This window comes from Capricornis sumatraensis, chromosome 2 (genome assembly GCF_032405125.1).
Source record: "Capricornis sumatraensis isolate serow.1 chromosome 2, serow.2, whole genome shotgun sequence".
Lineage (NCBI taxonomy): Eukaryota > Metazoa > Chordata > Mammalia > Artiodactyla > Bovidae > Capricornis > Capricornis sumatraensis.
The window spans coordinates 196,122,471-196,140,320 of record NC_091070.1 but is presented as its reverse complement, the minus strand read 5'-3'; the positions used below and the strand labels follow the sequence as shown (position 1 = coordinate 196,140,320).

The 17,850-nt window shown below is 36.5% G+C and overlaps 1 protein-coding gene across 2 annotated transcripts in view; it reads right to left on the bottom strand.

The window, feature by feature from the left end:
• FAF1 (Fas associated factor 1) overlaps positions 1–17,850 on the bottom strand; it is a 485,365-nt gene that overhangs the window by 329,602 nt on the left and 137,913 nt on the right. For both annotated transcript variants that reach the window (XM_068964657.1, XM_068964658.1), the window contains one exon: positions 13,852–14,057. In XM_068964657.1, the coding sequence (XP_068820758.1) occupies positions 13,852–14,057 (206 nt within the window). The remainder of the gene's footprint in view (positions 1–13,851; positions 14,058–17,850) is intronic.

Below are 17,850 nucleotides of genomic sequence, written 5' to 3'. Positions count from 1 at the left end.
GCTGCCATAGATGATAATTCCTCTGATGGATCTGAGCAAAGTAAATTCAGAGCCTTCTGGAAAAGATTCACCATTCTAGATGCCATAAAGGATAGTCACAATTCATGGGAAGAGGTCAAAATATGAACATTAACAGGAGTTTGAAAGAAGTCGATTTCAGCCATCATGGATGACTTTGTGGAGTTCAAGACTTCAGCGGAGGAAGTAACTGCCAATGTGGTGCAAATAGGAAGAGAACCAGAATCAGAAGAAGAGCCTGAAGATGTGACTGAACTGTTGCCATCTCATGGTAAAACTTGAACAAAGGAAGAGCTGCTTCTAACGCATGAGCAAAGAGAGTGGTTTTTTGAGATAAAATCTACTACTAGTGAAGATGCAGTGAAGATGCTGAAATGACAGCAAAGGACTTAGAATATTACATACCCTTAGTTGATAAAGCACTGGCAGGGATTGAGAAGATTCATTCCAATTTTGATAGAAGTTCACTGTGGGTAAATGCTATCAAACAGCATCACACACTACAGAGAAATCATTTGTGAAAAGAAGATGTGCAAATTGATGTGGAAAACTTCACTGTTGTCTTATTTTAAGAAACTGTCACAGGCAAGCCAACCTTCAGCAACCGACACCCTAATCAATCAGCATTCATCAGCACTGAGACAAGATCCTCAACCAGCAAAAAGATTATGACTCGCCAAAGGCACAAATGATGATTTATATACATCTCTATTTTTAAAATGTTTACTAAAGCACAGTATCTAAAAATGTGGGGCTAAATTTTTAAAAACTGCTAATGCATAAATAAAAATAAATTATGCACAGTAAGACCAGTATGGGATGATGCTTATTTAGACTTCAAATTGACTTTATATGATGTATATAACTCAAATCATTATGCTTCACACCTTAAACAGTGCTCTATGTCAATTATAACTCAATAAAACTTGAAAAATGATTTTATAAATAATTAGGAGTACATAATTGTTAACATGGTGACAACAGACGTGAGTTTGCTGATGGACCAAAGAAAAATATTACTAATAGACAACATTTGCTATCTTTCCTCTTCAAAAGTATAAGCTATGATCAGTTCTCTTGCTTCATGCTGATTCATACATATGAGGCAAAAAAGGTTGCTACTATTTCTTTCTACATGTACTGATAACAACAACAAAATTACAGAATTTACCTGCATTTAAGAGTCAAGACCAGAAAATAAGTTCATATATTCAAGACAAAAACTGGTTTGAAATATTCCAAACTATTTTTTTTCGGTTCAAATGCACTTGGTAAATGTTTTGACTCCATACTCAAACACTTTTACACCAAAATGGCATCCAACATAATAAAAGGATTAAAAGCTCTTTTTAAAGAAAGAAAATTAAAAAGAAATAAATAAGGCAAATGGTTCAACTCACAACAAACCTATTTTTCTGCTACACTCCAAAAATGGAACTTAAGGCTATGCTGAACAGGCCCAGCAAAAGCAGGTTTGCAGACAGACTTTATTGAACAAACTGTATTGAACAAATACCTGCATGTCCATCGCTAGATCTTGGACATAAAAATATACAATAACTCCTATCTTCAAGGTGACACTACTTCACACTAGATAGTATTACTGCTTTAAAATAATTCTTTAAGTTTATTCAAGAAAATTCAAACAATTTTGTAATAAAATGAAACTACAGTAATAAAAAGGACCCAAAAATATTAACAGACCAATACAATTACCACTAGGTGTCACTCTGATATAAAGTTCTTGGCTGCCTTTAGGCTTACTTTTATATTTTGTAAACTCTTCCTGATAATAACACGGGAATGGCATTATCTTATTTAGCATCTCTCTGTACTTTAGTATTTATTTACATATACATTATATATATATATATATATATATATATATATATATAGAGAGAGAGAGAGAGAGAGAGAGAGAGAGAGAGAGACAGGAAAAGTAGTATTTGTCCAACTCTTTAATAACAGTAAGATGGTCAACAGCTAAAAACTAACAATTACATTGTAAAGTCGCATAAAATTCCATGTCTCTACTTTTTAAATTTCCTGCAGTAGATTAATTAATGTGCATACACATTTATACAAATGTGTCTCATTTACTGAGACATACATTTTCTCAACTGATACCACTCTATGCTAAATATTGCATTTAGAGGAAGGATTCAGAGAAAAAAATAGAACTTGGTCTCTGTGTTTGAGAAGTTAACATTCACAAGGGAAAACCAAAACACAAAAAAAGAGTAAGATGTTTTAATATCAATTTTGAAGGTATACACAAAATTTTATGATATCATAGGAGATGAATCAAAGTAACTATGTCCACAGTGGTTAGGAAGGGCTTCATAAAGGGAGATATTTACTCATCATATTGATAGATGAGTGTACGCTTACCAGAAAACTAAAACAAGAAAGAACAAAGTCAAACAGAATATAGAAAGTAAGGTACCAACCAAGGATATGAGGAGATTTAGAAAGATTATAAAAGATCACCATAGGAAAACTATGTAAGACACAGACTACAGGAAGGAAGAAACTGAAAGAATAGAAATAGAGGGAGGAATTGTTACAGTAACTAATGAAAGAAATTAATTCTTGAACTGCAACATAAGGGATCAAAATAAAGGAGGAATTCAAGTGATACCATGAAACTAAGAGAACTTAATCAAAAGAGTGAAAGAAAAAAAAAAAAAAACTTCCAACAATTCCAAATATCCCTGAGTGTGCCTTCCACAGTGATGCATATCAACAAACCAACAATGAACAAAGAAAATATGCATGATGTGACTATTTAACTTGTATATAGCTCATAATAAGAGAATAACTATAATCCAGAGCAAATAAAAAATTGGAACAGTGTGGACAAGTAGTAGAAAGATACATATCATACAATAATAGTATCTGGCTTACAATTTATTTGGAATCAAGTTTCATTTATAAAATGTATGTAGCTACTTAAATTGTATTTGTTTTCAAAATGAATGATAACACAAATGCTTCTACTCTATAATACTACAGTAGAAGTCCATTTTTACAGTTAATTAAAAGACTAAGAGTTTATAAAATGTGACCCCTAGAAACTCTATCATATATTTCTATAACAAAGCTTTAAAATAGTTCACATTCTCCAAACTAGGATAGAATTAAAGTATAATTTTAACATATATAATTGAGAAGTGAACATTTTCATCACCATCTTTGAAATGAGCAGGGACACAAAACTGACTCCAACTGAGTGAACCAATAAAAAGTGGTTCAAGTGATTAAAATATCCATGAACTTTCATCATATCCCAAATACTTCAACAACAAAAAAGTGAAGTCGCTCAGGCATGTCTGACTCTTTGCAACCCTATGGACTATAATCCACCAGGCTCCTCCTCCATCCATGAGATCTTCAAGGCAAGAATACTGGAGTGGATTGCCATTTTCTTCTCCAGGGGATCTTCCTGACCCAGGGATAGTACTCAGGTCTCCCACAACAAAAAGAATCAGGTCAATTTGAAAGAAACACTATTAACTACTCAGTCACATGCTATACAATAGCAGTTAAAATTTATTTAATACAGAACTGTATTCTAGTATTCTCAAAATAGATAAAAATTTGATAGAATTTTATGATTTAAAAGAGAAAGTAAGATATGACACTGAGTTACTTCTCTAATTACAGTGAATACATTCATCATTATGCTAAGAAAGTAAAGGACGGCTAATACCCTCCTAATATACCAAGGATAACTTAGCAATATTACTGGAAATACATATGAGCAATAAGCATGGTCAATTCTAACTAATTACAATACTACTGTAAAGATAAATAAAATTATTTTTTAATATCAGTAGATGAGTTTTGTGATTTTAAAAATGCAAGCTCATTTTAAATATCAGCAAAGAGATAATATAAAAATTTAAAAACTATAAAAAAGAATCAAACATAAATCCTGGAGCTGAAAAATATAATAAGTGAATTGAACATTTCACTAAAGAGGCCCAACAACAGACTTGATTAACAAGAAGAATCTATGTGCTAAGACATGTCACTTGAAATTATCCAGAGAAATAAAATGAAGGATAAAAAAGACTGAAGAAAGGCCAAAGGCCTTATGGTCATCCATTAACGGACAAATATACACATAATGGGAGCTACAGAGGGAAGGAGAAAGCATATTTGAAGAAATAATGGTTGAACACTTCCCAAATATGGGAAAGAAAAGACATTCAGATTCATAAAGCACAAAAGATAACAAGAAGGATGAATCCTAAGAAATCTACATCAAAACACATTAAAATCAAACCGTCAAATTAAAGGATGTGAATGCGTGCATGTGTGCTCAGTCACTCAGTCATGTACAACTCTGCAACCCCATGGACCGTACCCTGCCAGGCTTCTCTGTCCCTGGAATTTTCCAGGCAAAAATACTGCAATGGATTGCCATTTCCTACTCCAGGGGATCTTCCTAATTCAGGGATCAAACCCACATGTTCTGAGTTTCCAGCATTGGCAAGTGGATTCTTTATCACTGAGTCACCTGGCAATTAAAGGATAAAGAGAAATGTGAAACAGCAAGAGAAAAGCTTGTCACATAGAGGGAACCTTCACAAGACTATCAGCTAATATTTCTCAGTAGAAACCTTTCCAGTCAAAAGAGAATAGAATAATATATTCAAAGTGCAAAACCACCAAACAAGAATACTATGGCCAGCAAAATTATCCTTCAAATATTAAGGCAGAATAAAGACTTCACCAGATAAACAAAAGCTGAGAGAGTTCATCAACAGTAGGCCAACCTAATAAGAAAAGCTAAAGAGAGTACTCTAAGTTGCAACAAGAAGACACTATATAGAAACAAACCACAAAATATTTTAACAGTGGTACTTAAAACACTTAATCTGAGAGAGGAGTTAAAAGACAAAACTGCAAAAAATAAGTATAACTAAAAATATGTTAACGTATACATAATATGAAAAGATGCAATTTATGAATTAGTAACAAAAACAGGCAGGTCAGGTGGTCTGGTACTTCATTTCTAAGAATTTTCCAAAGTTTGTTGTGATCCACACAGTCAAAGGCTATGGCATGGTCAATAAAACAGAAATAGATGCTTTCTGGAACTCTCTTGCTTTTTTGATGATCCAACGGATGTCAGCTCTTGAGAAATCTGTATGCAGGTCAGGAAGCAACAGTTGGAACTGGACATGGAACAGACTAGTTACAAATCGGGAAAGGAATATGTCAAGACTGTGTATTGTCACCCTGCTTATTTAACTTCTATGCAGAGTACATCATGAGAAATGCTGGGCTGGATGAAGCAAAACTGGACAAGATTGTTGGGAGAAATATCAATAACCTCTGATGTGCAAATGACACCACCATTATGGCAGAAAGAGAAGAATTAAAGAGCTTCTTCATGAAAGTAACGAGGAAAGTGGAAAAGATGGCTTAAAGCTCAACATTCAGAAAACTAAGATCATGGCATCTGGTCCCATCACCTCATGGCAAATAGATAGGGAAACAGTGGAAAAAGTGATAGACTTCTTTCGCGGGAGGGGGGCCTCCATAATCACTGCAGATGGTGATTGAAGCCATGAAATTAAAAGACACTTGCTCCTTGGAAGGAAAGTTATGACCAACCTAGACAGCATATTAAAAAGCAAAGACATTACTTTGCCAACAAAGGTCCATCTAGTCAAAGCTATGGTTTTACCACTAGTCATGTATAGATGTGAGGGTTGGACTATAAAGAAAGCTGAGCGTGAAAGAATTGATGCTTTGGAAGTATGGTGTTGGAGAAGACTCTTGAGAATCCCTTGGACTGCAAGGAGATCCAACCAGTCCATCCTAAAGGAAATCAGTCCTGAATATTCACTGGAAGGACTGATGCTAAAGATGATACTCCAATACTTTGGCCACCTGATATGAAGAACTGACTCATTTTAAAGACTCTGATGCTGGGAAAGATTGAAGGCAGGAGGAGAAGGGGACGACAGAGGATGAGATGGTTGGATGGTATCACCGACTCAATGGACATGAGTTTGAGTTAACTCCAGGAGTTAGTGATGGACAGGGAGGCCTGGCATGCTGCAGTCCATGAGGTCGCAAAGAGTTGAACATGACTGAGTGACTGAACTGAATTGAACTGACCAAAAAGAGGAGAGAATAAAACAGCAGAGGTTTTGTATATGACTGAAGTTAGGTTAAAATAGATTGTAGTAACTGTAAGATGTCTTATATAAACCCAATGGAAAGTACAAAGAAAATACCTAAAGGAGATATACAAAAGAAAATGAAAAGAATCAAAGAATGACACTACCAAAAAAAAAAAAAAAGGAAGACAGTAAAACAGGAAAATAGAGATAAAAAAGCCATAAGACAGAAAGAAATAATTAACAAATGGCAACAGTAACTCCTTTCCTATCAGTTATTACTTTAAATGTAAATGGATAAAACTCTTCAATCAAAAGACATAGACAGGCTAAATGGATTAAAAACACAAACTCCAACTATATGCTGTCTATTGTGTCCACAACTATATGCTCAGTTGTGTCCAAATCTTTGCAACCCCAAGTACTATAGCCCATCAAGCTCCTCTGTCCCTGGGATTTTCCAGGTAACAGTACTGAAGTGAGTTGCCAAAGGTATCTTCCTGACACAGGAATCAAACCCACGTCTCAGGCATCTCCTGCATTGACAGGTGGATCCTTTACCACTGAGCCACCTGGGAAGCTCATATACAGTCTATAGGAGACTCTAGCTTCATGAACACATACAGGCTGAAACTGAAAGAATGAGAAAAGACATTCTGTGTAAATGGTCCAAAAACAGACAACTAAATGAAGGCAATCCCTTGCTCTCCCTATCCCTCTCTCCCACTCCACCAAACACACACACACACACACACACACACACGAGTACTATTCAGCCATAAAAAAGTATGAAATGCTATCATCTGCAGAAACATGGATAGATCCAGAGAAAGGCAATGGCACCCCACTCCAGTACTCTTGCCTGGAAAATCCCATGGATGGAGGAGCCTGGTGGGCTGCAGTCCATGGGGTCTCGAAGAGTTGGACACGACTGAGCGACTTCACTTTCACTTTTCACTTTCATGCACTGGAGAAGGAAATGGCAACCCACTCCAGTGTTCTTGCCTGGAGAATCCCAGGGATGGGGGAGCCTGGTGGGCTGCCATCTATGGGGTCGCACAGAGTCGGACACGACTGAAGCAACTTAGCAGCAGCAGCAGCAGAAACATGGATAGATCCAGAGAATATTATACTTGGTGAAATAAGACAGAGAAAGACAAACTTATATGTGGAATCTAAAAATCTAATACAAATGAATGTATATACAAAACAGAAAGAGACCCAAAGACATAGAAAAAAACTTATGGCTAAAAATGGAGAGAGGGAGCCAGGGAAGAAAAATTAGGAGTATGGGATTAACACACTACTTGCCTGGAGAATCCCAGGGACGAGGGAGCCTGGTGGGCTGCCCTCTATGGGGTCACGCAGAGTCAGACACGACTGAAGTGACTTAGCAGCAACAGCATGTATGAAATAAGAAAACTGCACAGCACTGGGAATTACACCAAATACATTGTAAAAATCTATAGGGGAACATAATCTACAAAAACACTGAAAAACTATACTGCATACCTGAAATTAACACAATGCTGTAAATCAATTATCCTTCAATCTAAGAAAAGAAAAAATGTTGCGAGAAAATATTATATAATGATAAAAGAAGCTATTCACCAGGAGGACATATCAATTATGAGCATATATGTACTCAACATCAAAGAACCCAATTTACAAAGCAAACAAGGAAAGAATCAAGGGGAGAAGTATACAACAACATAAAAATAGCAGAGGATTTCAATAATGGATAAAACTTCCACAGAGAAAATCAATAAGGACTTGAACAAAAATTGTAGACAAAATGGAACTAATAGACATGTACAAACCATAACACCCAACAGCACCAGAATACACATCCTCTTAAGCACACAAAGAACATGCTCAGGACAGATAATAAATTTAAGAAGAAAAGCATAAAGGAAAGTGCTGCTGACTTTCAGTTTCATTATACTGTGGTTGGAAAACATTCGTGGTATGATTTCAGTCTTCTTAAATCTGTTAACTTGTTTGTAACCTAATATGGCAGGATTCCCAGGCAGCTGAGAGGTAAAGAGTCCACCTGCAAATGCAGGAGATGCAGGTTTGATCCCTGGGTCGGGAAGATCCTCTGGAAGAGGAAATGGTAACCCACTCTAGTATTCTTGTCTGGGAAATCTCATGGATGGAGAAGCCTGGAGGGCTACAGACCATGGGGTCACAAAAGGTGGACATGACTTAGTGACTAAACAACCACCACCACCTAATATGTCCTCTACCCCAGAAAATTCACAAATATGTAGATATTAAACAATTTAATGCTTGAACAACCAATAGGCCAAAGAAGAAATAAAGAGAAGTAGAAAATATCATCAGACAAATGAAAACATAACATTACCAAAACTTATGGAAAGCCATACTAAGAGGAAAGTTTCTAGCAATAGATTCCTACATTTTAAAAAGTAGAAAGATCTCAAATAAAAACAATACTAAAATTCATATGGAACCACAGAGGACCCTAAATAGCCAAAACAATCTTGAGAAAGAAGAATGAAACTTGAGGCTTCACACTTACTGACTTCAAGAAATTTTACAAAGTAATCAAAACAGCCCAGGACTGGCATAAAGAGGAGAACAAAATAAAGTCCAGAACAAAACCCACACATAAGTCAAATGATCTTTGACAAGGGTACCAAGTCTACATTATAAATAGTCTCTTTAACAAATAGTGTGGGCAAAATTGGATAGCTGCATGCAAAAGAATGAAATTAGACCTTTATCTTATACCATACCCAAAAATTACCTCAAAATGGGTTAAAAATCTGAAACTGCAAAACTCCTAGAAGAAAAGATAAAGGAAAAACTCCATAATATTTATCTTGGCAATGATTATTGGATATATGACACCAGAAGCATAGACAACAAATATAAAAATAGACTGGTGGGACTAAATTCAACTAAAAAGCTTCTGTACAGCTTAAGACATAACAGAGTAAAAGGAACCTACAGAATGGGAGAAAATATTTGCAAACTACATATCTGTTATGGGGTTAATATTCAAAACAAATAAATTCACAACTAAATAGCAATAAAGTTAAATAATCCAATTTAAAACTTGGCACAGGACTTGAACAAACATTTCTCCAAACACATACAAATGATCAACAGCTATATAAAAAATGCTCAATCATCATGAACTGTAAATCAAAACTTCAATGAGATGTCACTCAAACATGTTAAGATGGTCATTATAAAAACAAAAACAAAATATCAGAAAATGACAAGCACTGGTAATGTGGAGAAACTGGAAGGAATACTTGTGTACCATTGCTGGAAATGTAAAATGTTCAGCCACTATGCAAAAAAATACAGAAGCTGCTCAAACATTAAAAACAGAAATAACATATGATCCAGCAAGGCCATTTCTGGGTATTAATCCAGAAGAACACACCTAAAAGTCTATTGACAGAGGAGCGGATAAAGAAGATGTGGTACCTATATACAATGGAATATTTGTTGTTGTTTAGTCCCTAAGTTGGGTCTCAGTTTTTGCAACCCCATGGGCTACAGCCCACCATGATTCTCTGTCCATAGTATTTCCTAGGCAAGAATACTAGAATGGGTTGCCATTTCCTTCTCCAGGGGATCTTCCTGACCCAGAGATTAAACCCACGTCTCCTGCACGGGCAGGCAGATCTTTTTTTAACTGCTAAGCTACTAGGGAAGCTCTAACAGAATATTCCTCAGCCATATAAAAGCATGAAATAATGCCATTTGCAGCAACATTGATGGACCTAGAGATTATCATACTAAGTGAAGTGAGGCAAATATCATATGATATCATTTATATGTGGAATCTACTTTAAAAAAAAAAGAATGTATTTACCAAACAGAAATGAACTCACAGATACTGAAAACAAACTTACAGTTAGCAAAGGGATGGGGAGGGGTGGCAATAAACTAGAACCCCGGAATGAATACATATACACTACTATATATAAGATATTAATGGATAACCAACAAAGATCTACTGTACAGCACAGGGAACTCTACTCAATATTCTATGATAGCCTATCTGAGAAAAGAACCTTAAAAATATATATATATATATATACATATAACTGAATCACTTTTGCTGTACACCTAAAACTAATGCAACATTGTAAATCAACTATACTCCAATAAAATGAAATACAGAAAATAAAAACAAACAAACAAAAAAAAACCAGAGAAAAAACCAACACACACACACAAAGAATTGAAAGTAGAGTCTAAAGAGATATTTGCAATCCCATGTTCACAGCAGCATTATTTATAATAGCCAAGAAGTGGAAACAACCTAAATGTCCATAAACAGATGAACAGATAAAGAAAATATGGTACATACACACAATGGAATATTCAATTCAGTTCAGTCACTCAGTCGTGTCCGACTCTTTGCAACCCCATGAATTGCAGCACGCCAGGCCTCCCTGTCCATCACCAACTCCAGGAGTTCACTCAGACTCACGTCCATCAAGTCAGTGATGCCATCCTCTCATGCTCTGTTGTCCCATTCTCCTCCTGCCCCCAATCCCTCCCAGCATCAGAGTCTTTTCCAATGAGTCAACTCTTCGCATGAGGTGGCCAAAGTACTGGAGTTTCAGCTTTAGCATCATTCCTTCCAAAGAACACCCAGGACTGATCTCCTTTAGAATGGATTGGTTGGATCTCCCTGCAGTCCAAGGGACTCTCAAGAGTCTTCTCCAACACCACAGTTCAAAAGCATCAATTCTTCGGCACTCAGCCTTCTTCACAGTCCAACTCTCACATCCATACATGACGACTAGAAAAACCATAGCCTTGACTAGACGAAACTTAGTTGGCAAAGTAATGTCTCTGCTTTTGAATATGCTATCTAGGTTGCTCATAACTTTCCTTCCAAGGAGTAAACGTCTTTTAATTTCATGACTGCAGTCACCATCTGCAGTGATTTTGGAGCCCAAAACAATAAAGTCTGACACTGTTTCTACTGTTTGCCCATCTATTTCCCATGAAGTGATGGGACCAGATGCCATGATCTTCGTTTTCTGAATGCTGAGCTTTAAGCCAACTTTTTCACTCTCCTCTTTCACTTTCATCAAGAGGCTTTTTAGTTCCTCTTCACTTTCTGCCATAAGGGTGGTGTCATCTGCATATCTGAGGTTATTGATATTTCTCCCGGCAATCTTGATTCCAGCTTGTGCTTCTTCCAGCCCAGCGTTTCTCATGATGTACTCTGCACAGAAGTTAAATAAGCAGGGTGACAATATACAGCCTTGACGTACTCCTCTTCCTACTGGGAACCAGTCTGTTGTTCCATGTCCAGTTCTAACTGTTGCTTCCTGACCTGTATATAGGTTTCTCAAGAGGCAGGTCAGGTGGTCTGGTATTCCCATCTCTTTCAGAATTTTCCACAGTTTATTGTGATCCACACAGTCAAAGGATTTGGCATAGTCAATAAAGCAGAAACAGATGTTTTTCTGGAACTCTCTTGCTTGTCTGATGATCCAGCGGGTGTTGGCAATTTGACCTCTGGTTCCTCTGCCTTTTCTAAAACCAGCTTGAACATCTGGAATATTACTCAGCTTTAAAAAAGGAAATCCTGTAATATGTTACAACATGGATAAACCTTGAGGATATCATACTAAGTGAAGTAATTCAGAAACACAAATGCTGCATGATTCCACTTATATAACGTATTTAAAGTAGTCAAACTCATAGAAGCAGAAAACAGAATGACAACAGCCAGGGAGTTGCATTTCAATGGATACAGAGTTTCACTTCTACAAGTGAACCCACTTCAGTACTCTTGCCTGGAAACTCCCATGGATGGAGGAGCCTGGTAGGCTGCAGTCCGTGGGGTCGCTAAGAGTCGGACACAACTGAGCGACTTTCCTTTCACTTCCCACTTTCATGCATTGGAGAAGGAAATGGCAACCCATTCCAGTGTTCTTGCTTGGAGAATCCCAGGGACAGAGGAGCCTGATGGGCTGCCATCTATGGGGTCGCACAGAGTCGGACACGACTGAAGCGACTTAGCAGCAGCAGCTGTACAACAATGTAGCTACTGTTAATAAAACTATACTGTACATATTTCATTTACATGTAGAGGAACTTAGGCAAAGAAAAGAACAAGCCCAAATGCCCTATTAGGTATAACCTATTCAGTGAACCAAAAGAAGTCCATTACAAGTTGGGCATGGTGAGTAAGAAGGAGAGTGATAACAGATGAAAACTAGAAATGCAGCAGTGTCTGGTCAAGCAGGGACTTACAGGCCATGTTAAAAGAACTGAATTTTATCCTCCAAACAGTGAAAAGTTTCTTAATAGATTTAAGTAAAGGAATAACTATCTGATCAGTTTTAACAGGCTTGCTTTTCTCTTAATGTACTTCAATTAATAAAATTAAATAAGAATCACCCCAAAAATGAAGAAAAGCAAAATTTCAGAAATATCTAAAATTTAGATTTAAGGCAAAATTCTATTAAAATAAAAATACAATTTCTGGTTCTACAACAAACATGTATCAAATAATCTGAATCAAATATGAATTCAACATAGTTTCTCTACAGAATTTTGGTAAAGTTTGTCTTAAAATGGCAGGCATACACTTTGAGTCTCTTTTTTTTTAGGGTACATTATATTTTTATTCAGTTGGAAGTCATATGATATTTGTACAAACTTTGTATCTTTTTTAAAAAAATTTTTTTCTTTTAAAATGGTTGATTTTAGACATCTCTTTTATTTTTTCCCCCTTTGTTTTATTTATTTCTTTTTTTTTTTTAATATTTTTTTTTTTAAATTTTAAAATCTTTAATTCTTACATGTGTTCCCAAACATGAAACCCCCTCCCACCTCCCTCCCCATAACATCTCTGTGGGTCATCCCCATGCACCAGCCCCAAGCATGCTGTATCCTGCGTCAGACATAGACTGGTGATTCAATTCTTACATGATAGTATACATGATAGAATGCCATTCTCCCAAATCATCCCACCCTCTCCCTCTCTCTCTGAGTCCAAAAGTCCGTTATACACCGCTGTGTCTTTTTTCCTGTCTTGCATACAGGGTCGTCTTTGCCATCTTTCTAAATTCCATATATATGTGTTAGTATACTGTATTGGTGTTTTTCTTTCTGGCTTACTTCACTCTGTATAATCGGCTCCAGTTTCATCCATCTCATCAGAACTGATTCAAATGAATTCTTTTTAACGGCTGAGTAATACTTTTATTTACTTTACAATATTGTATTGGTTTTGCCATACTTCAGCATGAATTCGCCACGGGTGAGTCTCCTTTGAAAGAATAATGCTAAAGCATTTATTCAGCCACCAGGGAGAAAAAGTGATCGCTCATTAATCAGTATTAAAAATGAGGGCACTTCAGCTAAAAAGTCTGTTATCAATGTACTTAATAATTTTGTTATTTTTTTTTAAGCTCTGAGATGTTTGGTTTCTATCTGCCCTGAAACAGCTTCATATACCATTCTGTGTATGTAGAACAAAAAAACTTTCTTCTCAAACTTACCTCAATATCAAGACAGTATTTAAAATTAGAACACAATAATATATATGGAACAACATCAATCCGGTTTTTTTACCCCCTCTTGGTATAGCAGTCAACTGAAAAGAAAAGAATATGAGCTGAATGTTTACCTAATAAATTTTTTATTTGTGACGGCTATATGGCAGGAAAAACCTTACCAACAGTACAGCTGTCTTCAAGTACCACATCAACATTTCTGTCTCTGTACTCAACCCTGAAGTCCAGCATCCGCGGTTGCCTTTCTACAATTTGCCTAGATGGCATTACAGGTCGAAATGCTGAAGAGGAAGAGGGAGCAGGAGCTGGAGCTGGGTGACTTGCTGGATCAAATGCAGGTCCTGATATAGTCTCACCTCCATAGTCACTGAAATATTGACAAAAAAGGATTATCATCAACCAAATCACTACAAATTACCACTAAAGATCTACTCTGTACTTGGCTTGTGTTGTTCTTCACGTCATATTTATCTACCTGTGCATCAAGGACTAACTTAAGTTGTAATTCTTTCACAAAATCTCTCCCACTGAGTGAAAGCCACCTTACTTTCCCTCTCATAGTAGTATCACACATATCATTCAATTATTTTTTTGTCTTGTGCTCTTACTACATTGGTAAAACATCATTTAAACTCTTCTGAATTACAGTATTTTCTTAACCCACTCTGATTTACTTACCCAGTCATTAACTGACTACACTTTCACAAAAACTATTCTGAAAACTTTACCATTCCTAAACCAAATAAACAAATAACCTTAACCATTCCTTCCAAGAACAATCTTTCCTTCCCATCCCATTCCCAAATTTCACCTTTCTTCTAGCTAAATTATCCTTCATATCTCAGATTAAATATTTTTCAACTCAGAGCACGTTTTACTACCTCAGACTAGTTCTAACTTCTCACCACTACCAATAATTATGAAGCTCACATTTGTGTTTTTATTGGTTGTATCATCTGCCGAGTTCAATACTTTATCACAGGAGATACACATTACAAACTAATGAGAGGAGAAATAATTCTAAAGAATCTGGATTTCTTTCTCTGACTTAATGTATATTACATATATATATATATATATATATATACACACACACACACACACATATAGTCACTGTTTTCCCCCTCAGCAGGAACAGTAGTGAGGGAGCATAAGAAATGCTCCTGTGAAATATCATTATTGTATAACTTTTCTCCAACATAAGAACTATAGGCTCAGTTCTAAAATACCTTTCCTCTCACCCTGAAGTTAAAGTAAATTAATGGGTGGGGGCTCGAATAGGAACAACGACAAGAATGACCAAAAACAAGCTAGGTTAGGCATTGTTTATACAATTAAGGAGAAAATATTTATATTTACTTCATATTTTAAAGAATAGAATTAGGATAAGACTAAGAATAGAGTAGAAGAGAACAGAATAGAATGGAAATTATCAGTATGTTTAATAGTTAGAACTAAGTATTGTTTCAAAAAACTTTTGATTCTGGGACATATCTGTAATATGTGTTCTGGATTTCAAATATTTCTCACTGTAGGTCACTGTCAAAAAGTCTTAACATGACTAGCTTCTTAGATCTTAACTGAGTTCAGGCACTCAAGTAATCACTGATTCAAAGACAAAAACCTATCCATTCTCCCAGTTGTTACAGTCAAGGAAAGTAATGTGGGAAGGAAGATATGAGAACAGAGAAAATGTCCAAAGCAGGAAGAATGTCACTGCTGGAATCCAAAGTGAGTTTCTAAGTATCTAAGAACAGAATCTGTGAAACACTTTATGCATCTAAATGTTGTCACAATGTCTCAGAATCTAAGAAAAACAGTAGCTTAGTCACTGACTTATTGTTTCTTAACTCCAAATTCACCTTTGTATAGTCTTCTGTAATTTAGGAGCTAAGATTTCTGCAAAATTATATTTTTTTCTTTAAGGTTTCCTGATAGACTTTGTCAAATAGAGGATACTAGATAGAACTTAGAAATTAGGAGGAGGGCAAGAAAGATTTCCTTCTTCCTGTTTACATGCATTTCCATTAGCATCACCCTACAGCTTATTTTTCAGCATTCTTACAACCAGCTTCTTGTCACTGCCCCTGAGATACCAGTTAATGGCTAGACAATAAACATCCCACAGAAGTCTAATTCTCCATTCCAAAGAGCCGTTCTGAAATTTAAAGTTCTGTTAATTTCTTACACCTTCAAGTGGTAACTTCCTGAAGCAATTATTATACCTAAGTTACTTCAGTTTTACTTTTTTGCTCTTTTAGTCCTCCAAACCTGTTTAACTGATCCTACATTGTGTGCTTAGTCACTCAGTCGTGTCCAACTCTTTGAAACCCCACGGACTGTAGCCCACCAGGCTCGTGGGATTCTCCAGGCAAAAATACAGGATTCTTGGGATTCTGAATTCATGGGATTCTCCAGGCAAGAATTCTGAAGTGGGCAGTCATTCATTCTCCAGGAGATCTTTCTGACCTACAGATCGAACCTGGGTCTCCTGCATTGCAGGCGGATTCTTCACTGTTTGAATACCTCTGTTAAAAATACCCTAGAGTGTGGTTTCATTTTCTTGATAACGAAGGTGTCCCAGGAAACACAGGATTCAGGAACTGCCTTGATTATGGCCTTGACCTTCAATGCACTGCTTAGCTCCTTGCCAATGGAAAATGGGATATTAGTAATCCAAGCCATGCACTGGCATAATGATTAACTATCACTATAGAAACAAGTGCCTGAAGGAACCAAATGATGATCGGACCTGACCATTATGGTGGTAATAATGATAACAAGAACTATGAGCAGGCTGCTTCTGACTCCAAAGGAGAGCTTACAGAACGGAATGATACACTAGGGGGGTTGTAACATTCCATTCATTCATGTTAAGAATGTTACAGAGTTTCTGAAGTGGCATTTTTAAACAAGTTTCTTATTTCTTGTAATCCAAGGTATGATTCTCCTAAAAATCAGACTCAAAATTTAAGTTTTCAGCTTGCATAGCTATAGTGAAAGTTGAATATACATGCTTTTTAAGTCTCTCTTGTGAAAGTTAAGGCACTGTTGTGGAAGGAATGAGGATCTAAGATGTGGAATGGGGATGAAAGTGATAGTTGCTCAGTCATGTCTGACTCTTTGCAACCCCATGGACTGAATAGGAGTCATATAGGGAACTGTATTCTCCCGGCCAGAATACTGGAGTGGGTAGCTGTTCCATTCTCCAGGGAATTGGCCCAACCCAGGGGTCAAACCCAGGTCTCCCACATGGCAGGTGGATTCTTGACCAGCTGAGCCATCAGGGAAGCCCAGGAAATGCAGATACCTGAGTGGATTCAGATAAAGGTTGTAACTGTGAACCCCTTGAGTCGCTCTCAGCCTCTTTTGTAAGCAGAAACAGCTCCTCTTCATGGTTAAGAAGACTAGCCTCTTGCTTAAAAACTACTAATACTATTACCTGAGACAGTTCCCTTGAAAGTAGATGCCTATTCTTAAAACCTACCTCCACCATTCCTTACTACTTCTAAAGTCAGATGTAGGCATGCTCCACAAAAACAAGTACAACATATTAACTGAGAAAAGATAGCTTATATCCAAAAGTAATTATAAGATTTTGATAACTATATCAGCAAAATCCTAGGGAATAGTTGTGGAAATAAATTTGAAGTGAGTTTGACAAAAAGAATTTGGATAGGGCCAAATATAATATGTATGCTTAAGCAGCTGTAAGAACCTCTAATAGTTTTCTTGTTGACTGAAGAAAACTTAAATCCCAAATGAGTCTACATTTAATGAGGATGAAATGTCCAAACTTTCCTGGCAAAATGTAGAAGAAATCAAGATGCTTAGAAAAACATGAATGCTGGAGTGGATTAATCATGTAGAACCTGAATATATATACATCATCCCATGACATTATCCATGAAGTCCCAGAGAATACTGTACTAAAGCACTGAAAAAACACATTAGGAAGGAAATCTACATCCTTGAAAAACTCTGTAGTAGCTGTCTTCTGTGGGTAGGGAATAAGACAGGTGTTTCAGGGCTAATGATACCACTGAAAAAGATTCCCTAATAGGCATGATGGGATCCCACAGTGCAGAGGTCACAGAGCAGAGTTCAACAAGAAAAAGGTGGAAGCAATGATGTTAATAGACAGCATGGATGAAATGTTA